This window comes from Thermoascus crustaceus (genome assembly GCF_041956765.1).
Source record: "Thermoascus crustaceus strain CBS 181.67 unplaced genomic scaffold VTN00scaffold_4, whole genome shotgun sequence".
Classification (NCBI taxonomy): domain Eukaryota; kingdom Fungi; phylum Ascomycota; class Eurotiomycetes; order Eurotiales; family Thermoascaceae; genus Thermoascus; species Thermoascus crustaceus.
Window position 1 is genome coordinate 607,424 of NW_027192530.1, and position 16,845 is coordinate 624,268.

At 51.9% G+C, this 16,845-nt stretch overlaps 5 protein-coding genes across 5 annotated transcripts; 2 read left to right on the forward strand and 3 right to left on the reverse strand.

Moving 5' to 3' along the window:
- Positions 1-860: 860 nt before the first annotated feature.
- VTN00DRAFT_6801 (uncharacterized protein) lies at positions 861-4,259 on the reverse strand (the record flags this gene model as incomplete). The annotated part of the gene is made up of 4 exons (XM_069433478.1): positions 861-3,835; positions 3,904-3,990; positions 4,066-4,162; positions 4,221-4,259. 4 exons carry the CDS (start codon positions 4,257-4,259, stop codon positions 861-863), a joined length of 3,198 nt encoding a protein of 1,065 aa, XP_069286855.1.
- A 343-nt stretch (positions 4,260-4,602) lies between these two features.
- On the reverse strand, positions 4,603-6,201 carry VTN00DRAFT_6802 (uncharacterized protein; the record flags this gene model as incomplete). The annotated part of the gene is made up of 4 exons (XM_069433479.1): positions 4,603-5,322; positions 5,371-5,959; positions 6,010-6,089; positions 6,151-6,201. The coding sequence occupies 4 exons, from the start codon at positions 6,199-6,201 to the stop codon at positions 4,603-4,605; spliced, it is 1,440 nt and encodes a 479-aa protein (XP_069286856.1).
- Positions 6,202-6,660: 459 nt separating this feature from the next.
- VTN00DRAFT_6803 (uncharacterized protein) lies at positions 6,661-8,736 on the forward strand (the record flags this gene model as incomplete). The annotated part of the gene is made up of 8 exons (XM_069433480.1): positions 6,661-6,762; positions 6,828-6,899; positions 6,950-7,082; positions 7,142-7,246; positions 7,301-7,907; positions 7,999-8,014; positions 8,074-8,191; positions 8,249-8,736. 8 exons carry the CDS (start codon positions 6,661-6,663, stop codon positions 8,734-8,736), a joined length of 1,641 nt encoding a protein of 546 aa, XP_069286857.1.
- Positions 8,737-10,569: 1,833 nt separating this feature from the next.
- On the reverse strand, positions 10,570-13,214 carry VTN00DRAFT_6804 (uncharacterized protein; the record flags this gene model as incomplete). Its single annotated transcript, XM_069433481.1, has 5 exons — positions 10,570-11,283; positions 11,362-11,811; positions 11,880-11,970; positions 12,120-12,645; positions 13,058-13,214. 5 exons carry the CDS (start codon positions 13,212-13,214, stop codon positions 10,570-10,572), a joined length of 1,938 nt encoding a protein of 645 aa, XP_069286858.1.
- A 966-nt stretch (positions 13,215-14,180) lies between these two features.
- Positions 14,181-16,593, forward strand: VTN00DRAFT_6805 (uncharacterized protein; the record flags this gene model as incomplete). The annotated part of the gene is made up of 2 exons (XM_069433482.1): positions 14,181-15,671; positions 15,724-16,593. The coding sequence occupies 2 exons, from the start codon at positions 14,181-14,183 to the stop codon at positions 16,591-16,593; spliced, it is 2,361 nt and encodes a 786-aa protein (XP_069286859.1).
- Between the last annotated feature and the right edge of the window lie 252 nt (positions 16,594-16,845).

The following is a 16,845-nucleotide window of genomic DNA, read 5'->3' on the forward strand; positions in this document are numbered from 1 at the left end:
ATTCTCTCTCCCCTCCTCCTCCCCATCCTCTTGCTTCTCATCTTCTTTGCTGAGAATGGCACTGCTAAGTTGGACCTCAAGGGGCTGCCTCCTCGCACGAGAAGCTGCGTGACATCATCTGAGAGATCATCTCTGATTTCTTTCCAGGGTAAGTACTGGAATTTTGGATCCTTGTGGGCTCTTCTCTTTTATTTTCTGATCGGTTCTATATTAAGAAACTTGAGGAAGTTACCGTGTCAATGATCAAGAGTAAATAATATTGATACCAGTCTGTTTTTCACCAGTGGTTATATCGCCAGCAGCAATATCCTTTTTTTCGGGAAATATGTTATCTGAGACTTATAAAAACAATACTAGCCATAAAATCCATCTAATGATCATAGTTCTAGTTCACCGGAAACCCAATAACAAACATGTGAGAAAAGCAAAAAGTCTTATGCACATAGAAGCGATAATACATGTATCGTATTATTGAGAATTAATAGAGATACTCCCATAATTATATTATGGGCTTTTTTTCCTTGTCAGAATCCATGGATTTTTTTATTATAAAGGATTGATTGATCCGTGGACCTCGAATGGTCTTCTTCCCAACCTTGGCAATATATACATATATATATATATTCCCTCCCAGAAGGATATGAAAACCGTATTTACGTCACTGCGATTTATTTCATGGCAAACCAAGCATTAGACCAGGAAAGCATATTTATAATCTAAAACTCTCCTTTCAATTAATTTCCAACCAAAAAGTAAATCAATCAGTCATCCTATTCGAAAAAGCAAAATCCGAAAACTATATTACAGCTGCGATCCCATTTCTCATATCCTGAACCCATTAGATTATCCCTACCTTACTCCTAACCGTCTTGCCCTTCCCCTTCTTCATCCTCTTCTTCATGTTCATCTTCATCTTCCACATCTATTTCCGCCTGCCCTCTAAAGTACCTCTTCCAAACACCTAGACCAACACCATCGTCCTCTGATCGAAGCCCATACTCTTCTTCTTCCTCGTCGTCGGCTCTTGCATTCTCATCCCACTCATTCCACCGTCCCAGACTCATCAGATGCCTCATCGTCGGCCGACCATGCGGACAGTTCCACGGCTTATCCATCGTCCCCATCTGCCGGACCACCTTCTCCATCTGCTTCAGGGTGAGCGATTTCCCGATCATGATGCTGGACCGGCACGCGCGCATGGCGAACATCTTCCGGACTTTACTTGGGCGGGGGACGTAGGCATCTGATCCTGGTGTAGCTGTGCTTGTGCTAGGTGATTCTGACAGCAGGACGACGAGTTCCTCGAGGTCGCGGACGCCGAAGACGACTTCCTTGCTGAGCGGGAGGGAGACGAGTTTACACCGTCGACCGATGGGCTCGTCGCCGCTCTCGTCGACCTCGATCAGGAAGCCGTTCTTCTCGAGTGCGGGCCGGTTTTCGATGATGACTTCTTCCTCGACGGCCGTGAGGTCGAGGGTCTTGGGCTGTACGAGGCGCTGGTTTTGGACTACCGTCTCGGCTTGGAGACGCTCAAAGTTGTATTTCTCGTCCGAGGCGTGTTGGTCGATGATGAAGAGCTCGTCTTTTGAACCGGACGTTGCGTCCTCGGATGATCGTGTCGCCAGTATGAAACCGAGGTTGAACTGTCCTATTATTCGCATCTTCGCGAAATCGTCTTTCGTTACTGTCAGCGATAGACGTTCTTCGGCTGAATCTTGTTGAAAGGCTGTTTCTTCCTCGTCCAGCTTTTCAGAGCGACCCATGACATAAGACTGCAGGTTCTTTCGTAGTATCTCCATCTGAGACTGGATTCTCGAAATCGATCCGTTAATCGTCCCCACTAGATGGGCCGTCGAATCGCGGTTAGCTAGGCCTTTTGTCAATTTGTTTGAGCGGTTAATATTGTTCTCCGATGGCAGACGAGCGTTCTCTTCGGCTTCTCGAACCAGTTCTTGGACCCTGGCTTCGTCTCGTGCCTTCTTCTCTTCTTCATCAACGTAATCCTCTGAACCAGCAGACGCATCCTCCACATCCATTTCAATATCACCACTGGCGACATGGTCAGGACTAGATTTCTCTGGCTCACGTTCGGGCGATCTGCGTCGGTGATCTGACGAGATCTCAGATCTTGGTGAACCAGGTCCGTCTTCCCCGGATGCTGTGCCCTCAGAGTCATCCATCTCGCTTTCGGAACCCTCATCATCAGGAGCTTCATCAGAAGCTTCATCCATCTGAGTCCCAGGAGCAGCGAAAGACCTCAAACTCTGCCCAAATATATTTGGCCGTGACGGGGTGTGGATTCGCCGTTTTTGTCGTGGGACACCAGTCACAAGTCCAACTGATTCCAAACCTCTCTTCTTAGGAACACCGCTACCAACCATGGAAGTGACAGTCTTATCACCTATTGTGATGGTGGCCATCTCAGCTGGTGGTCGCTTCGGACGCATTCTGTCAAAGGCGTTCTGTATTACGTTCGGAGTCGCCGCGGGAGCACTCGCTGAAAGCTTTGGAATCTGTTGCTCTTGAGTTTGAGTCCCAGAAACCGGATGATTAGCTTCCTCCGCTGTATGCCCCCCCGAGATCTCATCCACAGAGCGCGCAGGTTGCTCTTCCTGGACGACATTGCTAGATTCATCCATACCACGAGGCGTTTCTTCGACCGACTCGGATCTTCTATCAGTAGTTATATCTGATGGAGGCTCCACCGTTTCTTTTTCTGGCATGGGATCAGAGCTAGGTATAGAACGGACCTCTGCCCGAGCACTACGACCTGCTAGTGCGTCGAGGAAGCTCTTCATCCTAGCCTGGCCCCTCTCTTGGATCGTTTCATCGTTTTCTGCGGGAGCACTGTCCTGCTCCTGCTCAGGGGCTTCTTCCAACCCTGAGGATTCCTTGGGAGCCACAGGGTCTTCTGGTCCCTTTTTGATATGCTGTTTGAGCACAGACTGTTTAGCAGTAAAGATCTGTGATTGAGGGACAGTCTGATCAGATTCCTCGAAGAGCCGTGTAAGCGCATCCTTCAGTGACTCGATCAAAGGTCCAGAATCATGAAGTAAGATTGTTCGCTTGTCGGGAGAGACGTTAACATCATACGCATTGGTATCCATCTGGAAATCCGCAAATATGAAGGGTGACTGCGAGACGTTAAACGACTTGTAAACCTCGTTGAATGCCTTAGCGATCTGGGGCAATCCACATGGCCGAGAGTTCACGAAGAACATTTGACGATCCGGCGTCTGTCGCCCCTCCCCGAAAACTGGCTTAGATATGTGCCCACGGACGAGGATCTTGTTGAGCTCCCGTCCCATTAGCTTCTTCGCCCCCGTCGCAGAGGGTTCAAATTCCAGCTCAAGGTCCAGAGGGATCAAAGCCAAGAGGGTCTTCGCGCCGTAGACGTTCGCGATATTCTCCTTCGTCGTCGGGTTCGCCTTGGTCGAAAACACCACCACGTTCTTATTCTTGCCCACGGTGTTCTTCACGCTGAAACGTACCCCGGTGCTGATGCACGCATACGCGTGCAGTAGACCGAGAACCTTGCCATATTCCCGCTTGATGTTCTTCTCGAGCTCGCGCCGCCGGACTGGCAGTCTCTGGAAGAGGTTCTCCACGGATGCGGTTGTCCCCTTCTGTCCCGCGACGATCTGTGTCTTCTTTAACTTCCCTGAAAACTCAAAGTCTAGCCGGGTTGCTTTTGGCGCTTGGTCTGCTTGCGCGGTGACGATGTGGAAGCTGGAGAGGGCGCATAGTGACGAGAGTGCTTCGCCGCGGAAGCCGAAGGTCTGGAGGGAGGATAGGTCATCGAAGGTCGAGAGTTTGGAGGTATAGTGTTTGAGAGCTGTATAATCGATATCAATGACAGTCCTTTGAAATAGAAAACTTTCCATTTACAGCGGGAGAACTTACCGACGTTCTCGTAATTGTTGGGCGAGATGCCACTACCGTTGTCCTGCACCTCGATCAGATCCAGACCGTTATTCTTGAATCGGACCTCTGCATCCAACAAAAAAATGGTTAGAATGTTAAACGTCTGACAAAAAAAATCACTTGTTGAAAAGCGCAGCATACCTATAGATGTGGCGCCCGCGTCAAGACTGTTCTCCACGAGCTCCTTGACGACGGAACAGAGATCGATGATGACTTGACCGGACTGTATTTGATGGACCTGGAACCCGCAGAAAGTCAGAAAGATATACGAAAATATCAAAATATGGACCTCATACCGAGCGGGCCTCAATGGCCTTAATGGTCGCCATGTTCATCCCATGGTGTTCGATGATGCGGATGTCGCCGCTTCGCTTGACGCGACCTCGCGCGTCCCTTAATACCCGCTTTTCGATCTGATATTACGCGATACGGACGATAAGACCGATCCCACTAGCCACTTTTTACTACGATTTCTATCTTCCATTTTCTCAAGACTACAGTTATGACATTGGAGAACCCATGGTCCTACAACAGAATTCATAAACAGTGGCATGACTTCTATGGAAATGAATGGTATCCTAATGTAATGGCTTCTCGAAACTATCATACACCACCAAACGCCAAAAAGCAAACAATCTCATATACCGATGCTATACCCATGCTCATACAACGTTAGACCTAGTAGTTAGCGAAACGATCAGGCATAATGACAGGAGCGATCAACGTCCACAAGTAAATCGCATAGCACACCCATGCGCTGATGATTTTCACCCAGCTGGCCCAGTATGACCTGCCAACAGGAGCAAAGTCATCGTCCGCCTCGGGATCCAGATTCTGGGTTAGCAGAGTGGCAACCCAGGTAGTTGCCAAGAAGAAAATGAAATGGAAAAGCGCGTAGTTGTATTGCGTCGAGCCACGCTCATCATCCTTGGAATCGTAACCGTCATCAGATTCGTCGTCGCTCTCATCCAGAGCACTAGCAGGTAGACTGCCGCTTTCGACCGCTGCGCGAAGTGCCTCAGCACGCATCTCACGACGGCTTACGGGCTGCTGGGTTACGAGACCGTGCTCATTGTCATCCGTTCCCAATCGCGAGTAGTTATGGCCGGCGTTTGACCCAAGAGCGATGCCCTGGGTGGCAGCACGGGTAGTGGTATAAGCGATTGTTGCCATTGTGACGATGGCACCCAAAACCACGGTGACCGTTCTCGTGCCTCGAGCACGAATAAGTGGGTTGCAGTGGTGGTCATCAGGCTCCATAGAAACAGCTGACATGGTGAGATACGTGCAGTAGGCTGTGACCATAGCTGCCTGTGCCAGTCCGGCTCGAGGATTGGACTCCTGCACTGCAGGTTGAACCGACACAATAGAGATGATCAAGAAAAGAATGAGGTTGATCTGCAAACATCAGCCTGAGCCCGTGATGAGAGATATTTAGGAACTCACCGTTATAGCGGCTTGGTTCATCGAGCATCCACTCGACGCGAAGAAAACGTACATCAGAACGGTCATCACGATCGAAGCGACGTACATGCCGAGTGTCGAGCCGATCAGCAATCCACGCCACAACCGAGAATCGCTGTCCTCGATATTCTGCAGGCAAATCTCTGCCCAGGAATGTGCGAGATCCACGAGCAGGATAAGGCCAAGCAGAAGGAACAGCATGGCGCAGACAAAGGCAATATAGTTGCCGTAAACGAAGAAAAACGACTCCGGAATAAAGAACGACATGACCACGAGGCCGATCCAGACGATCACCTTCGGACCCCAGAAGCCATTCTGCAAAGCCGCTCTGCTGTCTTTGGATGTCTTGACACCGAGGAGCAAAAACGCGAGGATGAGATGGAAGAGACCAAGGCCGAAATTGATTCGATGGACAGCCACCCAACCATAACACTCTTTGCCGTCACATCTTATTGTCATGTAATCGAGGGTCATATGCTCGAGCTTTTTGAGTGCCCAGGGCGTGAGCATGATCCAGGACACGATCGAGTTGACCAGGAGGATCAGAGCATAGGCAATTCTCGTAGCCATGCTGCCCCGAGTCAGCGTGGGGTCTAAGGAGCTGGCAAGCACAGTACCTACCTGCTCTGGAATTTCCCACATGCGCTACAGAGCGCTGAACATGTTGCTGCTCCACAGCAGGAAGCTCCAAATGAGACGAGCTGGATGACGCAGGCGGGGTCAGTACTAGAGTCGGAACATGGGGAAGGGCTGATAACATACCGTGCCGACGCTGGGCACCGCCAGGAACGGTATGGATAGTAGGGCTCCCATCCTGATGGGCTTGTGGAAGATGCCGCTATGATGGAAGCTAACAACAGCGGTTGTTGGATGATGAAGTCGAAGGGAAGAAGCGCCGGCACGCGAGCTGGGGAAGCCGGAGAGCCGCCTTCGTCACTCCGCGACTTACATAAGCCTGAACTCTTCCCCGAAGTATGCACGGCGGATCAGGCCGACGGTCAGCAGTCACGCTGTCTCCCGCCTTATCGTGACCTCTTCTACGATGGTCGTTCTCGATCGTCTCAGTTGCGGTGTTGCGGTCTTTTCCGCTGGCCGTTGGCATAACACCGCATAGTATTTGGCATTATCTGCCATAATCCTCCGCGCGGACAAGACCTGCCAGGGGCCATCGGTGGATCCGATGCTATCTGATACGCGCAACGCATCCGGGTTCGCTGTCAGTGCACGCCTTCTCTTTAATGACCGAGGAAAAGAACCGTCACGAAAGGTGCAATGGCACCGAAGAAATTCATCATGACCGGAACAAGCCTTAGGACTCAGAGATTCGTCTCAGTCGTCGCGGGAACTCTCGTTGCTCTGGCTTGTGGAACAAACGTACGACTGCCAAAGTTGCTTCCAGCTGTTGTTTCAAAGAGTCTCATGGCTGACGATTCTCACAGTATGCGTACTCAGCATGGGCACCCCAATTCGCAGAGCGGATGAAGCTGTCGTCGAAAGAAAGCAATCTGATAGTGAGCTCTTCTCCTCGTCGAGGCGACTTCCTTTTGGCTTATAACCATAGGGCGCGGCTGGAAACCTGGGAATGTATGCGTCGGGAGTGCCATTGGGTCTCGTTGTTGATGCCAAAGGACCGCGACTGGCTATCTTGATAGGAGCCGCAGCTCTCGCAATAGGGTACTATCCAATTCATATAGGTTTGTCTCAACGCCATGGTCATTGGGGTTCCAATATATTGATATATCTATGCCGGTAGCCTACAAGAATGGACAAGGATCGATGGCTACCCCCTTTCTGCTCTTGTTTGCTTTCCTCACGGGACTTGGGGGTTGCTCCGCTTTTTCAGCGGCTATTAAGACAAGTATGTAGTTTCGAAAAGCAATAAAGAGGATCGGAGGCTGACATCAAGGACTAGCGGCCTCTAACTTCCCGGACCACCGAGGAACTGCGACTGCATTCCCCCTCGCAGCTTTTGGACTTAGTGCCTTTTTCTGGTCTACCTTATCCAACCTTGCCTTCAAGGACGATACGGGTCGGTTCCTTCTTCTCCTGGCGCTCGGTACCTCGATAATGGTTCTTGTTTCCTCCCTTTTTATGCGCATTATCCCTGCTCCGGGTTCCTATTCTGCAGTACCGCACCACGAACCGAGCGACGTAACCACATCGAGACGGAGGGGGATGTCTGTCGGCCGCGAACAATATTACGAGTCGGATGGAACAGGTACGCAGAGCACAACCTTTGAAACACAACACCTGGGACACATCAGGACGCATTCCGAGGCCTCGAATGTGAGCCCGGCTGTCCATGACCCTGACGCAGACGAGACGTCGTCTTTGGTTTCCAAAGCCGCCTCGAGAGATTCTGTGGACCCCTTCGACGGCGTAGATGTGGCGTCTCATGATGGTCCCGACTCACATCGTCATCCAGATGTAAGAGGATTAGCCTTACTTCCTAGAGTAGAGTTCTGGCAGCTCTTCCTGATTATGGGTCTTTTGTCTGGTATTGGATTGATGACTATAAAGTGAGTTCTAGTCTATTCCTCCCGGACTCCCCTTGCTTGCTTCCATACAAAGCGGGGTCAAGTGAATGGTTGATGCTGACTATCTCGATAGTAATATTGGCAATAGCGTAAGGAGAAAATTCAACTTCCACGTTGGAGCAGCCTGCATCATGCTAACAAATAGCAGGTCAAAGCGCTTTGGAAATACTACGACGATAGTGCAGACTCCAAGTTCATCACACGACAGCAAGTGATGCATGTATCAATTCTATCCATCTGCAGTTTCAGCGGCCGTCTTCTTAGTGGTAAGTCATTTCTCAGCTTTCCCGTTATCATGAAGATACTGACTCGCTTTACAATAGGCATCGGTTCCGACTTTCTGGTTAAACTGAACCTGTCCCGCTTCTGGTGCCTCTTCATCTCCGCCGTCGTCTTCACATTCACCCAACTTGCAGGTTCAGTGATCTCGGGACCGCACGAACTGGTTCTCGTCTCAGCGTCTACCGGGCTTGCGTACGGCTTCCTCTTCGGCGTCTTCCCCTCCTTGGTCGCACACACCTTTGGCATCGGCGGCCTGACGCAGAACTGGGGCATCATGACCCTTGCGCCCGTGATCAGCGGCAACGTCTTCAACCTCCTCTACGGCACCATCTACGATAATCACTCGATGGTGGCGCCGAGCGGAGAGCGGGACTGCCGCGACGGACTGAAGTGCTACCAGGTCGCGTTCTACGTGACCTTCTTCTCCGGGGTTGCTGGAGTGGCTGTTTGTCTCTGGAGTATCTGGACAGAGAGGCGGATCCACGGCTCGGCTCACGCCCGGAAAGTCGAGCATGAGCGTCTGGCCTGATTTGACTGCAGCCTGGCTTATTGGATAGCGCCCCAGCCCAACTAAAGAATGAAGGGCAATGAGCGGTGAAATATCTATTTTAATCACACTCTTTTCTTGACTCCCTCCATACATACCTACATAGACTTGGGGAGTCGGCCATCTGTATTTCTTTCCTGATAATGACAATGGCCAACCTGAACCAATAATTATCCGTGCTGGATACCTTCCCCTTTTCACTTTTTGCCTACTACTTGTTCTGGTGCTGTATGTGTATTGCTCAATCTAACTAGGAAAAAATGTTACTGGGTCACGGTGTTAGTCTTCACGTTGTGAATGTCAATCTCGTCTCGCTGCTTGTCTTGCCTTGCTTTGGTTTTAAGCTCAGGCTCATAGTTGATCGATTGAGGGATTCTGGCCTGCTTTGGTTGTATCTGTCGGATTTGAAGGAAATACGCATCATAATCAATTCGTGTATACCTTATATATTACATATATATACCTTCAGTTTACTGCAACTCGCATCTAATCTATCTGTCTCGCCCATCACCGTGCGAACAAGTAGGCAGGTGAAAATAAATACACAATCTAAAAGCATAGAAAAAAAAAGCTCTTCTCTCTCTCCCTCTGAATGTAATTCTTACAGTTACGATCAATATTTAGTACTTATACATTACAATGGTGAAGACCCTACTTACAGTCATCAGGTCTAAGGACCAAAGAAAGTGCAGACTGGAAAAAATCTACTTTTCTTGTTTGTTTATTTATTTACTTGTCTTTATGTTTATTCCACTTACATAGATGATAACCGTACCTACGTAAAGAGGAACTGCCATGTTCTTCTTTCCATTTTTCCTTTCTTCTCTCCATTTCACTTGGAAATGGAATGCCAGCCCACATGCCATACTTTGTGTGTATAACTGGCTATGTAGCCAACGGATAAAGCTGTGAGAGAGAAGACATAGATAGACGAACGTGATGCGAAAGTTTAAAAAAATAGTATTACATTACAACTGACGTATCATGAAGACGAAAAAGCTCTAACAGGGCGCAGTGCGATGGACACTCTAAAGAATAGGTAACTAGGTAATGTAGTTAGGTAGATTCGATAGTTAAAATTCGCCCTATAAAAACGACAGGTTAGAAGAAGAGAAGAGAGAATAGCTTAGCCTAGCCTAGCATGACCAGCGAGACGGTGACATGTTTTTTTCCCCTTCCTTTTGTTTTAAATTGGGAGATATAGATAAAATGCAAATGATGATGACACTCGAAGCTCGCGCAAAGCCTGAGAGCCAGGATGGCGTGCAGAGCAGTAGTATGTGTGTGCGATTATAAAATGGGAAATCAAAAATAGCTTGGCAAGAATTACCGAAGTCGTCCAATCCTGTTAACAGCTGCTACCCTTTACCTCCCGTGCCCCTCTCTATATTTCATGATTTCCATTCCCTAGCACTGACTTTCGGAACAGATGATAAGAAAATAACCAAAACTAGCTTTCAAAATGAAAACATGATATGGCGAAAATTTCACCCTTTTTTAGTTCTTCCTCGACCATGTTCTTTTTTTTTCTTTAGTGATAATCCCAACGTTGTAGAACCATGACACGTACAATGCGACAGATCGCACGCGGTACACGACGGGGAAGGGAAGTAGCAAAAAGTGTGAATTTGAGATGGGAATCGAAAAAATATTATTAGGTAATCTTTGTTTCCAGCCAGTGACAAGAGTCGTAAGGGGTATCAAAAAGATAAGACGAAGTTAGGTTGGGGGGGGGGGGGTGAAATGAAGGTTTGGTTCGTGGTCATGAGGATGAAGCACTTGACAGCCAGTCAAGATCATGCGCGCATCCTAGTGTTAGACGGTCTTGGGAGATTTGGACGGCTCAGCGGACGGGTAATCCACTACGTCTGATAATCTAATTTTCTTCGTCAAAGGCTCACCGGAGCCGTTACTGTTGCTGAAAGTGTTTTGTGTGGAGTTGAGATTGTTGCGCTCGGCAAGCTGCTGTTCCAGCTCACTGATGCGGCGCTTCAGCTCGTCCTCCCGTCTGTGAGCGTCTTCCAAGGATCTCCGCAGACGCACTTCGGAGTCGCGGACGATCATCTCTGACCGGCGTGCCGTCGCGTCACTCTGCTCGAGTTCCGCGACGCGGCCCCGGAAGAGCTCATTGATAACCTCAAGCTCGCTCACCCGCGTCTTGAGAGATGTGTTGGCAGCAAGGAGACCCTCGTACGTCTGCGGCGCTTCCAGATGGCGGTCGACGACAGAGGATGTCGAGCCAGGGGATGGTTGCCGCAGCTGAAGCGCCGGCAGGGTGGTGGATTGATTGAAGTTGTGGTCTCCTACGGTCACACTATCGAACATGTGCTGCGGAGCGATGTTGGAGTTGTGTTGTTGCATGGAAGGAACACCGGGGGTGTTGGTGCGTGAGACGGGAGAGTTGGAGCGATCCGACGGGCCAGGTGACGTCTTTCGCGACGTGCGACGGTATCCTTGAGAGCCCAAGGGAGGTGTTCCGGCGTCCGATCTCGAGGCAGACAGGCCGTTTGCATCGAGGCCACCTCCCGACTGCGACGCGACACGAGTCAGCAAGGGTGCGACGGAAGGCTGGGACGGAGAAAAAAAAACTCTTCTTCGAGCACTCACCTTGCGCTTGGGTCCCTGCCCAGTAGTCTTCACTCGGTTGCGGCTCTTGATCACATCTGTCTTCAAGCTTATCGGACGGGGACGCCCATGTAGCTTCAGGAAGAGGCCACAGGCATTGCAGAGAACGGAGCCGAGTTCGTCCCTGCGCCAGAGGGGAGTGGTCGAGGTGCCGCAATTTTGACAGACTGGCTGTAATTGGGGTCGCTTCTGATCAGTCAATGCGGTCGCCATTGCGGAGAGAGTGGGAGAGGAGAAGAGACAGGATGGAGAGGAAGGGAGGGAGGATCGAGGGTGCTGATAGTGGACGGACAGGTGGATGTGCGGTGTTGATAAGATCTGGAGAGATTTGATGGTCTGGCGCGATAAGGGAACGAAAAGCGGGTGGTGCAGGCCGGGCGCGGGTGCGAAGGGAGAGCGCCGGCGCCAAGACCGCGTCCGCGCCAGGCGCTGCTGATAACAGAACAGGACAGCGCAGCAGGACAGTCTGGCGGGCGATAAGGACGAAAGCTGATACTCACCGGTGTGTTGCCCTGGCCGCCTGTCGTCGCGGCCGGGGACGACGTCGCGTAGGTCATGTTCGTCATGCTGAGGCTGGCATTGCTGGAGGCTCTGCCCACGTGAGATGTCAGTCAATCGATCCAGCATGATCCCCTAGCTTATCGACGATCCTGAGGCAGAAAGCTACGCTGGGATCGGCCGCAGGGCTGCTCCGGATGCTTATGCTCTCCCAGAGAGACAAGGAGATGCTCAGTACGTACCGTAGCTGCGAAGTCGGGGCCGACGCGACCGACGCCAGAGCAGAGAGCCCTGGGAGCGACGGAGGGATCGAGCTGGATACGGGATAGCTACTGTAGGTGCTGCCAATCGTGCTGTCACTCCCGCTACCCGAATTGCTACCGTTGTGCTCCACACCGACAGACGCTGCAAACGCGCTGGAAGACTGGGTCGACGTCGACGATGGGCGCGAGATACCCGGAGCTGCGGCCGCCGCAGCACCGGGAGACGTCGCCAGACTGTCGACGGAGTGGCTGGCGGTGCTGTAGCTGGAGAGATCGTGGGACTGGGAGGCAGACGACGGCAGAGAATGTAGGGCCGGGTCGATGGGCGAAGCCCGGAAGAGGAGGGGAGCCACTGTGGAAGCCGTGGTGAAGGTGTTGTTTATCGAGGCCTGACGGTCTCGATCGAATCGAAGGTAGGAGGATAATGAGGAGCGGGCGAGATGGGAGGACGGTGGAGGCTGCTGCCAAACTCGACGGATGAGATTTTCACGACGCAGCACGTTCACTGAGATTAGATCCCTCTAATTCTGGGACGGACGATATAATGTACAGTACTGTACAAAGCCTCGTGGATTGCAGGGATGCGGAGATCAGGAACGAGGGCGTTCAATTGGGCTGTCAAAGGAGTGACGCAGGAGATGGTACGACAGCAAGGAATGATGGATGAGAAACACAGGTATTGGGAGAGGAGCTGGGTAGGTCGTTGCGAGGGAACAAAAAGAACTTCTGCCGTACAAAAAGCAGAGCAGGAGAAGAGAGGGAGAGTAGAGAAGCAACGGCGACTATCGGAGCTGGTATCGATTCAACCCAGCGGGACGATCGCTGCAGAGAGTCTTGTACGCAGTAGAGTTCCGCAGTCTTAACTATCCATCCACAGTGGATGCATCCCCATTCTTCGTCCACGCTCTATTACAGACGGCTGCTTGGCCGGACGAGATCACTGGGTGCCTGATCTGGTGCCTGTGCTAATTCTGTGCACGCTTGGAGAGACGGCGAGCCTGCCTCGCTGCCGTATGCGGCTAGGCGAGGGAATCCGGGGCAGTTATCGCTATCCCTGTCTCCCCCTTTATTCATGATAACTATCGTTATTTTTAAAAGATCCCCACCCGCCGGATAAGAGGCGTTCGTCCCCTGAATCCGTTTCCCTGACTTGCTGCATTATCATACAGATATCTCGCGAAGCATGCACCACCGCATGTCCCTGCGTCGACGGCCAGAAAAAAATATCTCTCTGCCAACTGATCGCAGCATCTGATACGGTCAGTATGCTCCCGTGGTCTAGCCAGACGCCGTCCAGGGCTCGACATGAGGCGTGCACGGCAGCGCTACTGCGGGTTGCCTGGCCAGGCGCGGGAGATAAATAAAACTGTTCTCTGAGGCTTCGACGGCTTCGATCCGCTACTCTTTTGATCGTCTCTGCCCCTCTGCGTATCTCGTTTTCGAGAACCGATCGAGTGTCCCGTGAGAGCCACGGCCACCCCTTGGGACGGCCGCGCGCTGGCTAAGATTTGTATCCCGCAGCCGGTGGGACTTTCTGACGCGTGCTTTCACCATGAAACCGGCGACCAGCTGGGCGGCAGACTCGCATCTTCTTGCGTAGACGGCGGTACGTAGCGGATTACGACGATGATGACCTAAAGGAAAAAGAAAAGAAGAAAAAAAAAGTAGAGTGCATGCGCGGGAGATCCTGTCTGGGCAGAAAACGCCCAGATTAAGGGGCAATCTCGCGATCCGCGGGTGGAGCAGGAATGGAGCATCCGCGGCCGTGGATGGACGAGGGCTGTGGCTTCTCCTGGCTGTGGCTGGTGTGGTTAAGCTCAGGATACGGTGTCGCCTGCGGATCGTCTTGCTACGGAGGTCCAGGTCGCCGTTCATCTCCCCAAGGGGCCGTTGCGATTCTTTTTTTGCACATCCCCCTCTCGTCTGGCCTCCGTGATGCCTTGAATGTCTCGTTCTCTATCCTCGTCCGTTTGTGTTCTTTTCGTTCTCCCGTTTCCCCTTCGATGAAATTCGTTTGCCTCCGTTCTTTGAGCCAGCGCCATGCCTCCAGCTAAACACCGCCCTGCCACCTCTGGCTACGCCCGTCTCGCCCAGGCCGAGGAGGAGAGAGCCCACGGCTACTTCGACGATTCCGACGAAGACGACATCTACCATGTGCCTCATACCATCTCCAACTCCGCCACCCGCTATGCTCCCATCTCATCCCGGCCCCAGATGCACGCATCGGGCCCGTCGTCGCCGTCTGAGCCCCGACGCAGATACTCGACCTACCAGCGTCGAGGCCGCAGCAACTCGACCGGCGTCGACATCAAGGCAATAAACGCACGCCTGGAGCGCTGGGCGGAGGAGATCGCCTCCAAGTTCAAGATCCATAAGGTCAAGGGCAAGACGTTCGAGGAGGAGCAGCTCGAGATCCACCACTCCGTCTTCCAACCCCCCGACGGCGTTCGACCCGTCACCCGCGAGATGCTCGAGTCGGAGGAGTTCGAGGGTGCGCAGCGGAAAGCCCGCGCCGAGTTCGAGAAGGTCGTCGAGAGTGTCCGGGTCGCAATCGAGCAAGGGGTGCACCCGAAGATGATCTCCCAAGGTAGCTCTGGTAGCTACTTTGCGCGCAACAGCGAGGGCAAAGTCGTGGGTGTCTTCAAGCCCAAGGACGAGGAACCCTATGCCTCGCGGAACCCCAAGTGGACCAAGTGGATACACAGGAACCTGTTCCCATGCTTCTTCGGGCGGGCGTGTCTGATCCCCAATTTATCTTACGTGTCAGAAGCGGCGGCGTACGTCCTCGACTCTCGTTTGCGCACGAACCTCGTTCCTTATACCGACATCGTGTGGCTGTCGTCCAAATCGTTTTACTATGACTTTTGGGACCGACGGAAGGCGTGGAGGGGCAAGAAGCCGCTGCCGGCTAAGGTTGGCAGTTTCCAAGTCTTCCTTAAGGGCTTCAAAGATGCGAATATCTTCCTGCGAGAGCATCCGTGGCCGGACCAGACGAACTCTGGGTTCCGCGCTGAGGATGCCCCGAAGAGGAAGAAGCGGCCATGGAACGAAGCCTGTCGGCCGTCTGGGATCCAATCTGATGATGAAGATGATGAGTATGAAAACGGATACGTATCTACGTCGCCGCAGGATGAGACGACCGAGCGCAGATTCTACTGGAGCGAAAACCTGAAGCAGTCCTTCAGGGAAGAACTGGAAAAACTGGTTATTTTGGACTACATAATGCGGAATACGGATCGGGGTTTGGATAACTGGATGATTAAGATTGACTGGAAAACCGAGGAAGTGTCTATTGTGGCAGAGCCTCCCAAGATGGACGGATTGAAACCTGACGATGACGAGCACATGCCCCCACCACGTCCGAGATCTGTGAACTCGGAACGAACGAACACCGCATCCTACCCCTACAAGCGACATGAGACCATGGTTATCAGTCGTACGGGCACTCCGTCTATGCAGGAGCCCGCTGCTTCCATAAAGATAGGAGCCATTGACAACAGTCTGTCATGGCCGTGGAAGCATCCGGATGCTGTGAGTTGTTATACATCCTTTGCAGGACTTAACCGATGCTAACTTGCTGCAGTGGCGAAGCTTTCCATTCGGCTGGCTATTCCTTCCCGTCTCCCTCATCGGACAGCCATTCTCTCAGAAAACGAGGGACCACTTCCTGCCGCTTCTTACTTCGACCGCATGGTGGAGTGGCACACAGACAGCTCTACGGAAAGTGTTCTCTCAGGATGATGATTTCAAGGAAAGCATGTTTGCAAGACAAATAGCGGTCATGAAGGGCCAGGCCTGGAATGTGGTTGAAACGCTCAAGCAGCCAGACCATGGCCCTCTGGAGCTGACGAGGAGAATGAGAGTCTGCGTCTGGGATGACCTGGTGGATATTCCCGTGGCCATCCCACTTCGCGTACCGTCTACGGACATGCAGCGACGGAGAGCGAGGAACTATGACCAGGAGCAGGAGGAGATGGATATCAGTACAGCCATAAACTCTGATCCTGGCCAAGAGCACGATTTGTTGAGCTTCGGTTCACCTTCCGGCGAGCTCCCGAATCCCAACAGATTTGAGCTCAACCGTGGCCGCAACTCCGCTGAGCTTGGAAAGATAAGGGAAGAATCGGGAAGCCCTGCCACAGTCAATGGCCGTGAAGCTGGCCATAGGAGCCTTGATGAGATGGGTGATGGAAGAGACCTGGCCCGGAGCTGGGCCACACTCCCTCCTCGGCCAACTGACAAAGAGGAATATGACTTTGGGCGACGGGGAGGACCTAGGAGTTACTCGAGATACAGCCGACGCGGCAGCAACGGCTTCATGTTTGGGGTGGATGACCTTGAAGGTGATCTCGGTTACGCCGCTGCCGAGGGCATGGAAGGCAGCGAGCGCAAGGTGATCGTTGAGCGCCTGGAAGCCGTGAAGAGCAAAAACCCCGTCTTCACGTGGTGCTAAGACATGGGTTTTTTTTTTTCCTATTCTTCTTTTTCTTCACCATCTTCTTATTTATTATTCACCATTTTAGCGGGTGGTTATGGTGAAATGGGATGAGCCCTGGACACTACGGAGTTAATTGTACGACCGGTTGGGAAAATCACTACATTCTACTGTATATAGACACCCCATGCCGACTTTAATCTGTTGGATCGAGAGGGTCTCAGTTTGGGAAACTTGCAATGTAGCATATTACGAAAGACTAATGCGAAT